At 42.9% G+C, this 15,747-nt stretch overlaps 1 protein-coding gene across 2 annotated transcripts in view; it reads right to left on the bottom strand.

Annotated features, from left to right (window-relative positions):
* Positions 1-15,747, bottom strand: part of zufsp (zinc finger containing ubiquitin peptidase 1) — a 35,441-nt gene that overhangs the window by 4,896 nt on the left and 14,798 nt on the right. For both annotated transcript variants that reach the window (XM_031868596.1, XM_031868597.1), the window contains 6 exons: positions 15,471-15,639; positions 11,979-12,167; positions 10,731-10,896; positions 8,807-8,964; positions 4,232-4,452; positions 1-3,959 (listed from right to left, as the gene is read on the bottom strand). In XM_031868596.1, coding sequence (XP_031724456.1) covers positions 3,912-3,959; positions 4,232-4,452; positions 8,807-8,964; positions 10,731-10,896; positions 11,979-12,167; positions 15,471-15,639 — 951 coding nt within the window. In that variant the 3' untranslated portion in view covers positions 1-3,911. The remainder of the gene's footprint in view (positions 3,960-4,231; positions 4,453-8,806; positions 8,965-10,730; positions 10,897-11,978; positions 12,168-15,470; positions 15,640-15,747) is intronic.

Raw genomic sequence — 15,747 nt, 5'->3', positions numbered from 1 at the left:
CAGTCAGCGGCGCGTGGTTCAATGCACTAGCACTATGCTTCCCATCTGACGACCGCCATGGGAGACTGCTACGGGACAAAAACCAAAAACAAGAGTCTGCTGTTTCATAAGCAGCGCTGTTAGTGATCCAAGTAAGACAGCATGTTCTCCAAAGTACCAGGAACATAAACAAACTCGACAGAATAAACAGAGGAGAGACAGAAAAAACAAGGACGTTGGAACCGGATGCAGCAGAGGCCCCAGGACGTCCTGATTTTAAGGCCCCAGAAATAGTGCAAGTTAAAAAACAAACACTGGATCCTAAATTTCGCCCAAATGCAACTTGACTGCCCTTCATTAAAACCCTTTGTGCCTGCAAGATTGTCACATCTGTCCAACTCCACACCCCGAGTTTGTGAGTTCTGTTAAAAAAAATGTGTAAATCCAAGCTGAAATAACCCTGATGACATCACTGTGACATCACCAGGGTCATTTTCTCTGATATGACCGAGCACTTGCGGAGCCACAGAAGATATTATACAACCGCGTTCACAGGCTGAGTGCCGTAGCACTGTAGACGGCATCCTAACACTTTTAAAAAGGCTTGTTTTGTGAATGGAGTTTGGTTCGATCGGTGCTCAGAGATGCTAACAGTCTAGCTGTCATCGAGGTATAAATAAGCATGATTCTTTTTAAGTCTTTATTTGTTATATGCACAACAATTACAGTGGAGCAGTTTTTGGCCATGGAATTCTTGTTCTCAGGCTTCCTCCAACAATGCTATGCTAAGTTCCAGTTAACATCCAAATGATTAGCATATATACTCTTGAGTTATGGCCCAAAATGTGTTTTTTTGAGGCCACAGCGTCCTTGACCACTAAATTCTAATCAATTCTTCCTTGAGTCCAAGTGGATTTTTGTGCCAAGTTTAATGAAATTCTCTTAAGGTTTCCCTGAGAGAATTTGCAGAGGCAGATGTTAAAATAGGAATAAAATATAATGTATATAAAATACAATTATATATATATATATGTATATATACATATATATGAAATCCTGTTGGCCTGTGTGTCTTCTGATCCCAGAGGAACCTGAAGCCGCTGACTCTGTCCACTTGATTGCCAATTAGGATTTTGACACTTTAAGATATGTCAAAAGGAAACTAAATATCGACAATCAGATCAAAGTTCAGTTTAATTATAAAACACTAAAGTATTCGTCCCCTTCAAGTCAGTAGAAGCACGTCTGGACATTTTCCTACATTCCTCTTTAGAAAACTACTCAATCTCTCTCCAGCTGGAGACTGTGAGGGAACAACAATTTATGTCAAGTCCAAATACACAGTCTGGACTGGACTTCATGTCCACAAACCTCCCACACGACTGTCAGAGCTGACAGTAGGGGTCTGTTCATTTTTACCACTTGTTCTATTCAGATTTACAGCTGTGACTGTTTGCCCATTTCTATGACTGACCTTTTTTCCCTGAGGACACTTGTCTTGTGTCGCTCCCTTGATAGTTTTCAGTAAAGATGCTTGTCTCCCTTGTAATGCCACATTTCTACTTAGTATATATTTCTACTCAGTATATTGTGTAAATGCCTAAGTGCTTGTACTTGTGCTCTGAACTCAGTACACCTTCACCCTTTGTGTTAGCGTACATGCTCAAATGTATCTTGCTGTTTTTTTAATGGAAATTATATCCTTATGAGTATTTCATTATCTTTTAAATAGAACTGTTTTTGAAACAGGCTATCATAAGCTTGCATCATGTAACTTGTGATCTGTGCAGCAGCTGACTGCCTGCACACATATCCTCTTCTTCTCTGTGTTGGATAACAATTCTTGTATATTCACATGTTCTATGCCTTAAGGATAAAACGTATATATCTGTGTGTCTGTTGTTACACAGATAAAGCACTTCTTTAAATGCTGTGGCCTGCTTGTCATGAAACAGGATGTTCCAGTACACAGGCCCCCAACCCTTGACCACTCTTCTTGCAAGAATAAATACTTTTAAAGACAAGTTCTGTTTAACGACATTCTATATTTCAGCTTAAAAAGACTCAACAGCGGGTAAAATCATTTTCCACCACACCCTTTTCTGTCACCAGGAACTGATTTTTTTTGGTGGTTTGGACAGACAAAAATATCCATTCGTATTTAAACTCCATTTATCAAAACTAACAGTCCTAATGAGCAAATGATAGTGAAGACTGTGAGAAACTGAATTTTTTGTGAACCCTTTATCTCTACACAGGAAGTGGGTCCCCTTCATGGAGCCCGCCATCTTTCTACAGCAGCCCAGAACGGACAAACCAAACACTGGCTGTAGAGAGCCTGATGAAGGCCACCGTAGTTCTCCAACACGCTTGTGAAATTGCGGTAATGTGAGCAGCATAGTGCAAAAATTGGGTATCACCAGCCGCCGTCTGACTTCCGTTGCTCCTTAAGTTGTGTCATTATGGTAAAGATGGCCTCTAAGCGAACGGCGATACTACAGTTTTGCACCCGGCGGTTCACATGATCGCTGTCTTGTAATAGGGGAGAGCGTAGCTATTCACTTGGTTGCAATCTGCAACCACTGCACTAGATGCCACTAAATTCTATACTGGCTTTTTAAACACAGCTCGTATTGTCTTCTTGATGGTTTTGCCAGAAATTTGACAAACCAGCAAGGTCTCCCACTTAGTACATGACAGCCTAAATAACAGATACAGAGCGCAACGCGTCACATTCTGAAAACCAAGGCCACCCGTAGGGGAAAACAAAAGGTGCCACAATATGCAACAAAGGGCTGAAACTCTAACAAAATGCCTGTAGCTAGCTAACAAGTTAGATGTCAGCATGTCAAAGGACTATTTTAGCATCCTATGTCTTCCAGGGTTGCAGTTAACTAAAATGATGATGGGACAAGTTAGCCGTTAGCGAGCTAATGTTAGCTATGTATGTGTTAGCAAATAACTGTAGTTAGCTATATGATGATACTTATAAGCATAATACTGCATAGCTTACTGGTGTATGCACATTTCACTATTCCACGGATTCCACACAAGTTGCATACTATAGAAATGCTTTAGTTTAACTTACATAAATATAGTTAGCCTAATCTGGACAAAATGCTAGCTGTACATGTAACGTTAGGGATACTGCCTCTCAGGATCCCCCAGTTTTCCCATTGCCTGTATCCTCAGTTCTTTTGGTTCTGCAGCTTTTACGAACTTAGTTGTGGGTTCTTTACCCTGTTGGTGGTACATACTACCACAGAGCAGCTTTTAGGCATTTTTCTCTTGGTCACCAACAGACGAAAGAGATAGGAAGAATTATTTTCCCCTCATATTCATGTTCTATTTTTTTTTTTTACAATTGTAATAATTTCTTTATGATGTTACTTGAGGTGGTATGTACTTTAGAGGTGGTGGCTGGTTCTCTATAAAACACTACTAGAAAACACTGACCAGCTGTCTGACCACCTGCTGTATTTGACCTAAAGTCACTCACCACACCTTGGTTAAACACACGGATGACCCCGTCTGGATTCTCATGTGACTTCTACAAACAGATGGCTGCTGAATGATGATTTAGGTGTGTCACATGATAATGGGTGAATCACTTATGCAATCAAATATTTGAGGTTTTATGTTTGTCCTTTGTGAGATTCTCAGATGGACTCTGTGTTTTCTTGTTGTGCAGCGTTCTTTTAAGGACAGCCAGGTTTGTTCTGCTCCATTTCCTCTCAACCATTAACTGCTAAGTGTAAATGACTGGACAGCACGGAGTAGCACAGAGTTTATTAAAAAACTAAAATTTAAAAAAGTGTATATTATATAATTTATTAGCGAATGACAACATTAAATAGTTCCTGAAGTGCAGAAATCAAATGCATGTTCACAGTAGAAACAAACGAGATGGAGGAGATGAAGTGCGATCCTATTCACGGGATCCGTTCAGCACATAATGTCCTGGAGTTCAAGATGCTAATCTGTAAAAACAAAGTGTGTTGAGAAACGGATTAAGAGCGTTTCATTTGACACTGATTCATCGTGTGCACATCAAACTTGTCATTCAACGACTGTAAAGAGCTCCAGACGAGGGCCACAAGCAAACCAGTTTTTGATTAATTTTGATGATAGTTTGAATCATGTTCAGTCACATTTAGTTCTAAACCGCAACTGGACTGTCATCTTATCTTATAAAGCCACTCTCACACCTACATGCACACGCACACACATCTGTTCCACCACGACACCTCACCTGTTTCTCCTCAGCAGACATCACACCGTGCACTGCCACCACCTGGTACTGTTTGTGCTTCAGGCTGCCGGCGAACTTCCTGACCTGGCGGACGGCCGGTGAGACGGTGTCCCTGCTTAGCAGCCTCCTGGTGTCCGACGCTGAGATGCCGGGATCCAGAAGCAGTAGGCACAGGCTCCCGTTCTTCTTCTGCTCCATGCCCACTATAGAGCGGCTGTGACCTGCAGGAGGACATGGGTAAAAGTGTTTGTGAAAAGTCGGGAGTCATTCTTTCTTCTTTCTCCATTGACTATTGTACACCCGTAGCCAAACGTTTTGAGAATGAAGTATTGGTTTTCACAAAGTTTGCTGCTTCTTTTTGTACGATGTCACTATGGTATAATTACAAGTGCCAAAGGCTGTTATTGACAATTATATTAAGTTTATGCAAAGGGTCAATATTTGCAGTGTTGACGAGAAGTTGCTCTCGGAGGATGTTTTGGTACCATTCTTTATTCAGGGCTGTGTTCTGAGGCTACATTGTGAGTGAGCCCTCTCCCTTGGCTGAGAAGCAACCCCACACATGAATGGTCTCAGGATGCTTTACTGTTGGCATGACACAGGACTGATGGTAGCGCTCACCTTTTCTTCTCCAGACAAGCTTTTTTTCCGGATGCCCCAAACAATCGGAAAGGAGATTCATCAGAGAAAATGACTTTACCCCTGATGTTCTGCACATCAGGGGCAGAACATCAGTCTGTCCCTGATGTTTTTCCTGGAGAGAAGTGGCTTCTTTGCTGCCCTTCTTGACACCAGGCCATCCTCCAAAAGTCTTCTTCACAACAATTGAACCTCTCTCCTTGAAGTCCTTGATGATCCGATAAATGGTTGATTTAGGTGCAATCTTACTAGCAATTAATCTGATCACTCTTCATAACATTCTGCATATGCAAATTGCCATCATAAAAACTGAGGCAGCAGACTTTGTGAAAATTAATATTTGTGTCATTCTCAAAACTTTTGGCCACGGGTGTACATATTTATTTCTAAGTAAAGTACTATGGTGGACACTGGGAGGGGCGGGACTTCGCTTCTCTATTTAATAGACCTTAGAAGACGGCGAGTGTCACCAGCAAAACGCCATAAACAAACCTCCTAAATGCCAAGGAGGAATTGTAATCAACCCTCTGAACCCTAAGCAGCTTCATGGTGCGTTTTTCGCTCCTGTCATATTTTTCTCTCTGTGGCCTTGATTTTCTCTGCAATATAAAAGTCCTGCACCTCTGATGAAACAGCACAACCACAGCTAGAGGTAGAGAGAACTCAAACATGTCTTTAGTGCAGTATGACAGTTACAATGCCATAAATCATAAAAAAGAAAAAAAACACAAGTTGAATTCCTTTGATAATTTATTTTGTAAAAATTGCAAAACAATGGAATCTATATATCCAACAGTTTTCCAAGTTGCCAGAAGTGTTACCAATGTTGGAAAAATAATGGAGGCTCCAAGGGCTACAAGTATTGAATGTGTTCAGCAGCCTGCTGTTCTGTCCAAGTTTCACAGAATTGTTGTCACGTGACTGTTGGTCTCAGCCACATCATTCATGGCTTTCTAGCTGCGCTGAGGAGCGCAGAATAAAAACAATGTCAGGATCTGTTTAGAGTAAACTCTTTATTTGGAGCAAAATTTGAAACGAGACCATTTTAAGCTTAGTTTCGGTTGCGTTTCTTGACACATGAAGTGTTCAAGGACCATCAGAAAGATGGAAATTCTGGCTATGCTAAACAGTGTAGTTTTGTCTGTTGTAATTTTATTAATCTACTGTAACTTTTTGGTTGATTAGACAATTTAAAAAAAAAAAAATTCTCTAAACATGAATCTGTCCATTATTTTAATAGTTCAGTATTGTATGAAATATAACAGGTATGTTTGTGCATATAGTAGCACTAATAGGCCGGCACTCATTTTCGTTTCCACATTTATGTTTAAAATTAAAACATCAATTTGAATAGCTTGTGTGCATGATTATCATGCAATTGACAGACAATGTTGATATTGGCATTGGTATCAGCTGACAAGGTATGTTTATAAATGGCAGTGGCACGGCCACCCTACTCACTGTACCGTGCACATGTTTAAAATAAAAACATGAATATATGAACCTGTGTATTATTTGAATAGCTTAGTATTGAATGCACAATAAAGAGGTATACACGGTACTAGGCCTATTTAATATAAAACACAATTTTATACAATATATATAGCCGGGGGTCCCTGCTCCATCTCTCTATCAGTTTCGGAGTCCTTGGCCTGAAAAACGTTGAAGACCCCTGGTTTAAAGGAAACATGCTTTTCCATCCCGCTGGTGGGTTTTGGGGTTCAGAGGGTTCACTGCAAACTCATATCTCATATTCATGTATTACTAAATTGCCTTTATACATGCCCTGCTAAGAAAGAATTCAAGTATTAAAAGTATTATAATGAAACAAAGGTTGAGTATCCTATAAACAGTTTCATTTAGCTGGCAAAATATATACTCAAATGTAATTATTAAGACCTCTTGTTTCTAAAGCATTTAAAAACAAATTGTTGGTCTTTGTGAAATCCTCAGATATGTTAATACTGGGTTTTTTTTTTGAGGGAATTTTTTGTGACAAATACAGGCGGTGTCTGTATCTGCAGAGACCCTGCCCTCTGCCTGTATCTTCTCTTTTCTTTTTGATTGGTGTTCGGGACTCTTCTGGGGCATCAGCATAGAGGATTTGGACCCCATATGGGAGTGCAACCCCCAGCCAATAAACAGGATGTGCAGCCCGTTCTCATTCCCAGGTCAAAGACCGGCTCATGGTATGTGTCACTCTTTAGCGTCTGAATCAAAGCGGGCGGAGAACGAGGTTGTTACATCGCCGCGTGTGTTTACAGGCTTCCGTGCTCATGTGTTTGCCCCTTCGGTCTCTCTGCTGTGTGGCGCTATATATCGGTGTGTCAGCAACTGAGCTGAGAGACACAGACCGGCACAGTGTGAGCAGACAGGAATGTGCAGCAATGCGATTTCAGAAACATCAGTGAAAACAGAAAACCCAAACTCTGTTTTCACGCTGAGGGATTAGAGAAACTTGCGTAACACAAACCTGATTACCAGAACAATGAAGTTTTTCTGAAAACATGTTACTGGATGAACAAGTGTTTGGAAGAGCGCTAGGACAGACCGTTTTACTGTGGCAGCAGTGTAGAGGGGGAGAGGGTCACTCGATAACTAGTAGCTTTGCATCAGCATGCCCGGAATTATTCCATCTCAGTCTGCATTAAAAGAGCACAAACTCAAAGTACGACGACTGAAAGAAAATCTAATTCAAATAATTGTCAAAATTGAAGCAGCGGAGGCCGAGACATCTGGCTTTTACTCCCTGGATTGAACAAATCCCAAAAATGCAACTCAATAGGATCTTTTCCATCGACACTCTTGGCCTCGTAAGCCCTCATTTCTTTTAAACTCCACACCTCCGGTTTGTAAAACAATCTCAACTCAGCATCAACATCCACAGTTCCATGAGAACCAAGCAAAGCACACTGTGGGATATGATCAAAAGGTCCAGGACAAGCAAATGAATGGACTTTGAGTTTGGATTATTTTGTCACACTATGCAATAGTTTTCACAGGCTGAGTAGTTCTCCTTATTACCCTTATTATCTCCTTGCCTATGTGTAAAGTCTCAAGTTCTCCTTTAATGCCTCACGATATCACATTTCGCCAGTTACATCATAAGTAATTGAAATGAGGAAGCAGGATTACCTTGTTATGTCAATAACATTCCAGAGTAAAAGCCAGAACTCCTCCAATCTGAGTAAAGTCAAAAAATACAGTTCTAGCTATTTATGGAATAAACTGGACATGTAAGTAAGCTAGAGTGACCGACAGACCAACAATACCATCTCAACAGTAGTGCATACTGCACCTTGTGTTACGTCAGTCAACCTGAACATTGAAACCTGCAATTAGCTCGGTTACAACACTTGTAACCGAGTAATAAAGTTTAATGCTCTTCTACGTTTAGACTTCCAAAAACGCTTTACAATTTAGGTAATGTTATGAGCGGATCATGAAAAAGCCATTTGGGGTGAATGTTAGCCTCGAGGGAGTCAGATCAGTCTCATAACAGCCGTCGATGTGATGTCACGCCAAGATAGTTCCAGGGCGGCTACAGAGACATTTGACAGCAGTCAACCGTACAGGAGGACAGATACTAATCCCAACAACAATAGTGCACCCAGATCACATTGCAGAACAAGGACAAGACTTGATGTGCTTTGAGTAAACAGTGTGGTTGTAGACACGCCCCGAGCTTAATGAATGTGAAGTGTGTGCCTATATCTATCTATCCATTAATATATCAAAATATTGTGACAGAACACTATTTATGAATGCACGCAGAAGGATTCACTAATGTATTTGGGGATATATATAAATGACTCCGGCCCGAGAACATTATCCAATCAAAGAAGCATGTACATGCAAATGTATTAAGACCTCACCGATCCCGTACAGCTATATAGTGTGCGATGAAGGAATATAGCAGGTGATGTTGCTGTGTACCTTGGTGCTGCAGGTAAAGCGGGGGCAGGGAAGTGTGGATGAGTCTGGGGGGCAGCCGGCTGCTCCTGCCGGACTTGAAGTACTGCTTCACCCATTCAAACAGCCGGGGGTGGGTGTCACCTGGGCCGGTTGGCTTGTGGAAGTCAATGATGCGGGCACTGAAAACATACAATACAAGCCTCAGTGTTACATTGAGCTGATAACTTCATGAAGATTTTCACTAAACTACAACTAAAATGTGACCAGAATGAGATTCTGGAGCGGTCACTGAATGGATTAAGAGTTGGCCAAAAAGGAGCTGCAGCACCTCCGGGGCCCCCTCCTGGAGCCAAATCTTGGAGGGAAACTCGCTGAAGAGCATCTGGCGGCCGTGCCTTGGTCGGTCGGCCACAGCATGAAAGAACATCAGGGAGCAGCTGTGTGAACAGACCTGGTAAACCCAAACGTGTAGTGAGGGAGAACTGGGAAAACCTGGCCGAGGCCCTTGTCCACAAGGTCTTTAACTCCCACCTCCACAATAATGTTTCTCATGGGGGAGGTTGGGGATGTGGAATCTGAGTAGGCCATTTTCCAAGCATCCATTGTGAAAGCAGATACAAGGAATTGTCATCAGAAGGTTGTCTGTGCCTGAGCTTGACAGACTCTGAGGCCTTTCGGGCTTGGTTGGCCGAGGGGTCTCCGAAAGCAGCAGACAGGCATCAGAAGAGCAGGAGGCCAGAAGGAACGCTGCTTCAGAGGTAACCAAAGCAAAAAGTGTGGGAGGAGTTTGGGGAGGGTATGGAGAAGGACTTTTGGTTGGCCGCAAGGAAGATCTGGCAAACCGTCAACACGACTCTGGAAGGGAAAGCAGGGCTTTGCTCTGGCTGTATTCAGCAGGGGAGGAGAACTGCTGACCCTGACTGGGGATTTGATCATTTAGTGAGAAGAGCACTTTCAGGAACTCTTAAACCCAAGCAACACATCCTCTGTGGAGGACCCAGAGTTTGCAGGAGCATGGGGTACCGGGGTTGTTGCTACGAGCCATCCGGTCCTTATATAACCAGAGCGAGAGCCGTGTCCGTATTACCGGCAGGAAGTCTAACGTGCTCTCAATGGGTGTTGGGCTCCGTCAGGTTTGTCCCTTGTCATAGCTTCTGTTTTTGATTTTCATGGATAGAATCTCAAGTCACAGTCGGGGGCAGGAGGAGATTGTCTGGCGGTGGGGGGGGGGCCTTGCTTCTCTGGGTGCGATTCTGTTGGCTTCATCAGACCGTGACCTTCGGTACGCACTGAGGCGGTTTGAGACGGATGAGAATCAGCAAAAGTCTGAGGCCATTGTTCTCTGCTAGAGAATAAGCGATTGCTTCCTCCGGGTTGGGAGCGAGTTGCTGTATCTGGGGGTCTTGCTCTGGATAAAAATAGAGTGTGCAGTGTCTGTCGTGGTCAACAGGGACCTGGGCCAGAGGTCAAAGCTTTTGAACTGCCAACTATGGTCATGAGAGAGTGAGAGTGAAAGAGAGAGTGAGAGAACTCTATTAATCCCTGCAGGACATTTTAACTGTTACAGCAGCTTAGAGCCGAGAACACAAAGATAAGAAGCAAAAGACATAAACTGCTTATCGAATGATGAGCAAAAAACAACAACTACTCTACATATATACATGTGTGAGGTGCAAAATTGAAAACGATAAGTTGTAGTGTAGTTATGGATCAGTTAATCTTAAGAGCATGACGGTGTATGAGTCCAGGGTGAGAATGTTCACCTCCTGATCTCCCTGTCCTGAAACTGAGGTCCAGTCAGTTAAGGAGCTTAGATATCTGTAGGGAGCTTGGAAAAGAGCCGCCAGTTGAGGTGGTTTGTGCATCTGATCAGAATGCCCTCCCATTTATGTTGCATGATGGATCCTGAGGTTATGTGCTTGACACTAATTAGTGTCACGCTCACCTGATTCCCAGAGAGGTGAGGAGGGCGTAGATCTCTGTGGCTCCGATCCAGGCTCTTGTTCCCTGCAGCCGCTGGTTGAAGTGGGACGCACCATGCGGATCCAGCCCTGCTCTCCAGGCCTCCTCGATCATACTCTGCACCCGAGGGATGCTAGGCACGGCCTTCTCTGGAGGAGGAGGAGAGCGTCCAGTAAATGGAATGAATGGGTACAGGTAAAAAGTTGTTACTGGTTTTTTAATATAAGTTTATCTGCTATACATTTCTATTATTACACATGGCTAACTGTGACAACCGTCGATGTGATGTCACACCAAAATAGTTCCGGGACGGCTACAGTGACACTTGACAGCAGTCATTGCTGTTGTCTTGCACCCACTGTCAACAACCGTACAGGAGGACAGATACTCATCCCAACAACAATAGTGCACCAGATCAGAATGCAGAACAAGGACAAGACGTGATGTGCTTTGAGTAAACAGTGTGGTTGTAGACACGCCCCGAGCTTAATGAATGTGAAGTGCTTCATCATGCTTCTACCGAGACCGCTTACCAAAGGGGAAATAAAGAGAGTTTGTCTTTAAATTGTTATGTTCCGAGAAAGCACTTCAGCATAAAAAACAAATCATAAAAATAAAGGCAGGTCAAAACTGATGATGCAATCTGCAGCTTGAATGAGTTCACCATTGGATTCTGGCTCTGTTGGAAGAACTCCGCAACTACCACGCCGTATTTAGTTTCCAACTGCAACAAGGAAGCGTTCTGAATTGGCTACAGCTCGGATTCACGCTGGTAGGCAGAGACGAGAGAACGACTCGTGTTTTCGTTTCATCCTCCACACAGACGGGGGGGGGGGGCTGTGTGGAGGACAAAGAGCCGCCAGTTGAGGTGGTTTGTGCATCTGATCAGAATGCCCTCCCATTTATGTTGCATGATGGATCCTGAGGTTATGTGCGTGACACCAATTGATGGCTGTGTGGAGGACACAGGACACAGTCCTCCACACAGCCATCAATTGTTTTGCTTAAATTGGTGGCTGTGGTGGTCAGGATTCAGGTGGCGAACAAACTCGATTCATGGCTCTTCGCACATTACTCAATCCATCCATTAATATATCAAAATATTGTGACAGAACTACCCTCAATTCTCAGATATTTACCTCAACCTCACAAAGAATCAGCAATTTATTTGAAACAAGCACATATAGTAGTGCTGATTTAAGGTCAGATATTATGCAGTGGGATTGTGCACCTTGTAGTAGGGGAGCATATGCATCCGTTGTGTGTAGAGAGGAGAGGAGCATCTGGAGGTTTCTGTATCCACAGCCCCAGCCTTTATCCCCCGCTGAGGAGCAGTAGTGGTCGGTGTCAGCACTCAGCCACACGTGCACAGAGTCCTTGCATTCGGTCTGGTAATATTCATACAAAGCTCGGACCACACCTAGACAGAGAAGAAACAAGTTCAGCTCAGTACATTCCAGCAGTGTTACGGACACACAGCTAAACCAGCAGCCATCACATCTCACTGATCAACATGCATCAAAGGTGCCGACAGCTAAATCATGTATCAGTGAATCATTGTCCAGGTCATAAATGGAAGGGGACAGGTCTGGGTTTTTTCTTTCTTTCTTTAATTCAACCAAAACTACTCCTTATACTGTCCTATACCATAGTGACACCGATAGTTGATATACTTTGATTTATGTATATATTTATTCATATGTTTACCAGGGACAGTGCACATTAATGAACGTTTAAGTTTCCACCTCAATGTAAATGTGCTCATTTTGGTCTCATAATGGTAAATTCTTACTTAGTATATATTTCTTACTTAGTATAGATATTTCTACGTAGTATGGTATACATAGTAAAGTATATTTCTACTTCTACAAAAGAAGAATTCACCCTTGCCTGCACGCAAAGATAACTGTAACTGTGTTGTATGAGAATGTTGCAGCCGCTTGTTGTTTTCAGTTTGAGAGTAAAATGTCCGTAACATTGGCCATCGGCCCCACACTTTGCACTTCTTCTGTATGAAGAAAGCACGTTCACTTTATACTTGGTTCTTCCTCACTGAGACTGAACGCATTCTGTTGTGGAGATTGAACCTTCTCTGCGCAGAGAATTCATATTTGAAAGACAACCTCTGGTTTTTGTATTCTGTATTTCAGCATTAAAAGACTCGCTCAAAGCAGGTATGGGATGTTTCCACCTTAGTCTGTAGTCCCTGGGCAGGTTATTACAAACTGGTGGCCTAATATAATCAATGCAATGCTACGGCAAGCACTATTGTACAGCACAATGCAACAATAAAAAAATACAAATACCATGCAAACGTAGCAGACATGTAGAAACAATGAGAGCAACGGCAGTGCCAGAGATGAGGTGGTGGGACTACTCGTGATTGCAGGTTTGGTTTGCTTTTGGAAGAGCCGAGAGTGATGCCAATTAAAATGTAGTTCCTTGATCATTGAATTACTAGGGTGTTATTGATTAGCACTGAAAAACAAGGAACAAAAAAATAATATTAATGTAACTGGAAGAAAAATGGATCTTTGTCTCAAGATCAGCTTGCTGTACATGCAGAGGGCCAGTCATACACGATGTTCCAATATGTCCTGAGTACATGCAGATGTTAGGGATTTCAGGGGTGCTAGTGCACGTGCATTATAACCACGTGCACACACACTCTATTCCACCACAGAGTAGGAGAGACCAACGAAGTAAAAATAGAACTTAAATAAGATCGGATTATTAAAATAACGCTGAGGCATAAAAATGAATACCGATAATCAGCAACAATGACAACAAAAATAATAATGAGTGGTAGTGAGAGCTTAATCTGATCTAATGGTTTTGAATTAGGCTCAATTGACTTTCCCGAAAGGTTTCTCTTCACGGAGGCTTGCGAGGCAGGACTGGGTGAGGCTCGTGTGTGAACTGTCTCCGTTGTTTATATGTACCCAGGTGGTACGTCGGGGCTTTCTCCACGGGCTCAATATCAGGCCAAGTGGGTGAGTCAAAAAGAGAGGGCTTGGCCTCCGCCCCTCTTCCCCTCCCCACAGACCCCCCCGGGACCTCAAAACTCACAGGACTCCTTAAGTCAGGGACAGGATACCGTGAGCCTGGGCTAAAGATGTGTAGGGGAACAAAGGCAACAGTGCTGACAGAGATAACAGTGTTTACCATAAGGGGAACCGGAGGGTGGGTGCTACGCTTCAATGCTGTTGGTCGGGACGGCGTTAAAAGCAGTAACCGCCGCATGAGCGCAGTGCAGAGAGGCGGGGATTAGCTAGCCGGCACAACAGAGAGACTCAAATGCATTAACATGCACGCATGGCCAGCCCTGCTACGTAAATGGACGTTCACATGTAGTGCCTTTTATGTCTTCCTGCCACTCAAAGTGCTGTACACACACACCTTTGTACGTTGATAGCAGGGCAGACAACAGGATATTGATAGTGTAACCACACGGATCTTCCTCTCACATGTGATTAGGCGGGTTAATATACACACACACACACACACACACACACACACACGTGTATGTGTGGCATGTATTTTAGTAGCCTATTCCACAACCAGACAATAACAGATTAACTAAAAGAACATTTTGTGAACGTTGAGGGAATGCTGAAGAACTGGTTCAGGATAAGGACTGAAAAAGGGAGTTGACATGCAAGAGCATGAACAACAGTCCAGATGTATTCATTTATTCATCGATGTTACCACTCCTTTTTTAGCAATTATTTTTAACAATTCAAAAATTTGAGGTTTTGATTATGCATTTCCCTTGCAAACACTGCAGTACGAAACTCATTAACTGTTAGCACCCATGAGAATGTCCATCTACTCTTAATTCCAAACTCTGCATCGGATATTCAATCTGGAGTCCTCCAAGGCTCAATTTTAGGTCCTACTCTCTTCTCTCTTAATTTCAACCAAAAGGTTCCAGGAAATATGCAACCAAAGGAATTATACCAAAGGACCCAGAGAAGAAGCGGAAAGTCTCTTTTGTGCATTCCCCTTTGCAGTCCACAGTGGTTGGGAATAGCTGCTGTGTTACTGTAACAAATGTCAGAGTTGCCTAAACCTACAGGAACTTTGGTGTATCCCTTTAAACCAGTGACTCTCAACTGGGGGGTCGCGGGCCTTTGCCTGAAATTTTTTTTTTTTTAAATCCTGTGCTATTATTTTAAAGGGAATTTTTTATGCAGCGGAGTGTCATCTATTCACACTCCTTAACGATATTTGGCGTTAATGCCTTGTAATGCTCATATCAGCAGAGGATAAACTGAAAACTATACCTCTGTCAAATGACACTATAAGTAGACGAATTGAAGACATGTCGGATGACATCAAACAACAGACCACAGCTCGAATTAAGGCAAGTGGTCATTTTGCATTACAAATGGACCAATCTACAGACATAAAAAACAAAGCAGTTTTACTCGTTTAGGTGAAACGTGTGGGACGGGGACTTACAGGAACAATTTCTCTGCACAAGAGAGCTCCCTATACTACGACTGCAGAGGACATTTTCAGCTCAGATTCAAACTGCACCATCTTTACATTAAATACATTTCAGAAGTTGAAAATGTTCCTCGATTCGGGTCACGGCTTGTCATTAAGGGGTGATGGTGGGTCCCGCAGCCAAACCAGTTGAGAACCACTGCTTTACACCAGCAGTGTTGTCTCTGTGTGCTTTTGCAGAATTGTGGTTCAAGGATGCGAACAAACATACCTTGAGTTCTGGTTCTGCCATCATCAACCCCTGAGGCCAGAGACTCCATCATCTCGGCCCTCTTACAGTGGAACTCTGCAGGGGCCATAAGACCCTTGGCCACATCCCTCTCCATGGTCCTCTCCATCTGTCTGCTGTAGCCCCCGCTGCCGTCCAGACCAAACTGCCTCTGCACAAACAACATATCACACAGTGGTTATACATATATATATATATACATATACATATACATATATATATATATACACATATACATATATATATATATATATATATA

Source organism: Anarrhichthys ocellatus, unplaced genomic scaffold (assembly GCF_004355925.1).
Source record: "Anarrhichthys ocellatus isolate YVR2014 unplaced genomic scaffold, GSC_Weel_1.0 scaffold43, whole genome shotgun sequence".
Taxonomy (NCBI): domain Eukaryota; kingdom Metazoa; phylum Chordata; class Actinopteri; order Perciformes; family Anarhichadidae; genus Anarrhichthys; species Anarrhichthys ocellatus.
The sequence above is the reverse complement of the archived record's forward strand: the minus strand, read 5'-3'. Positions and strand labels throughout refer to the sequence as shown.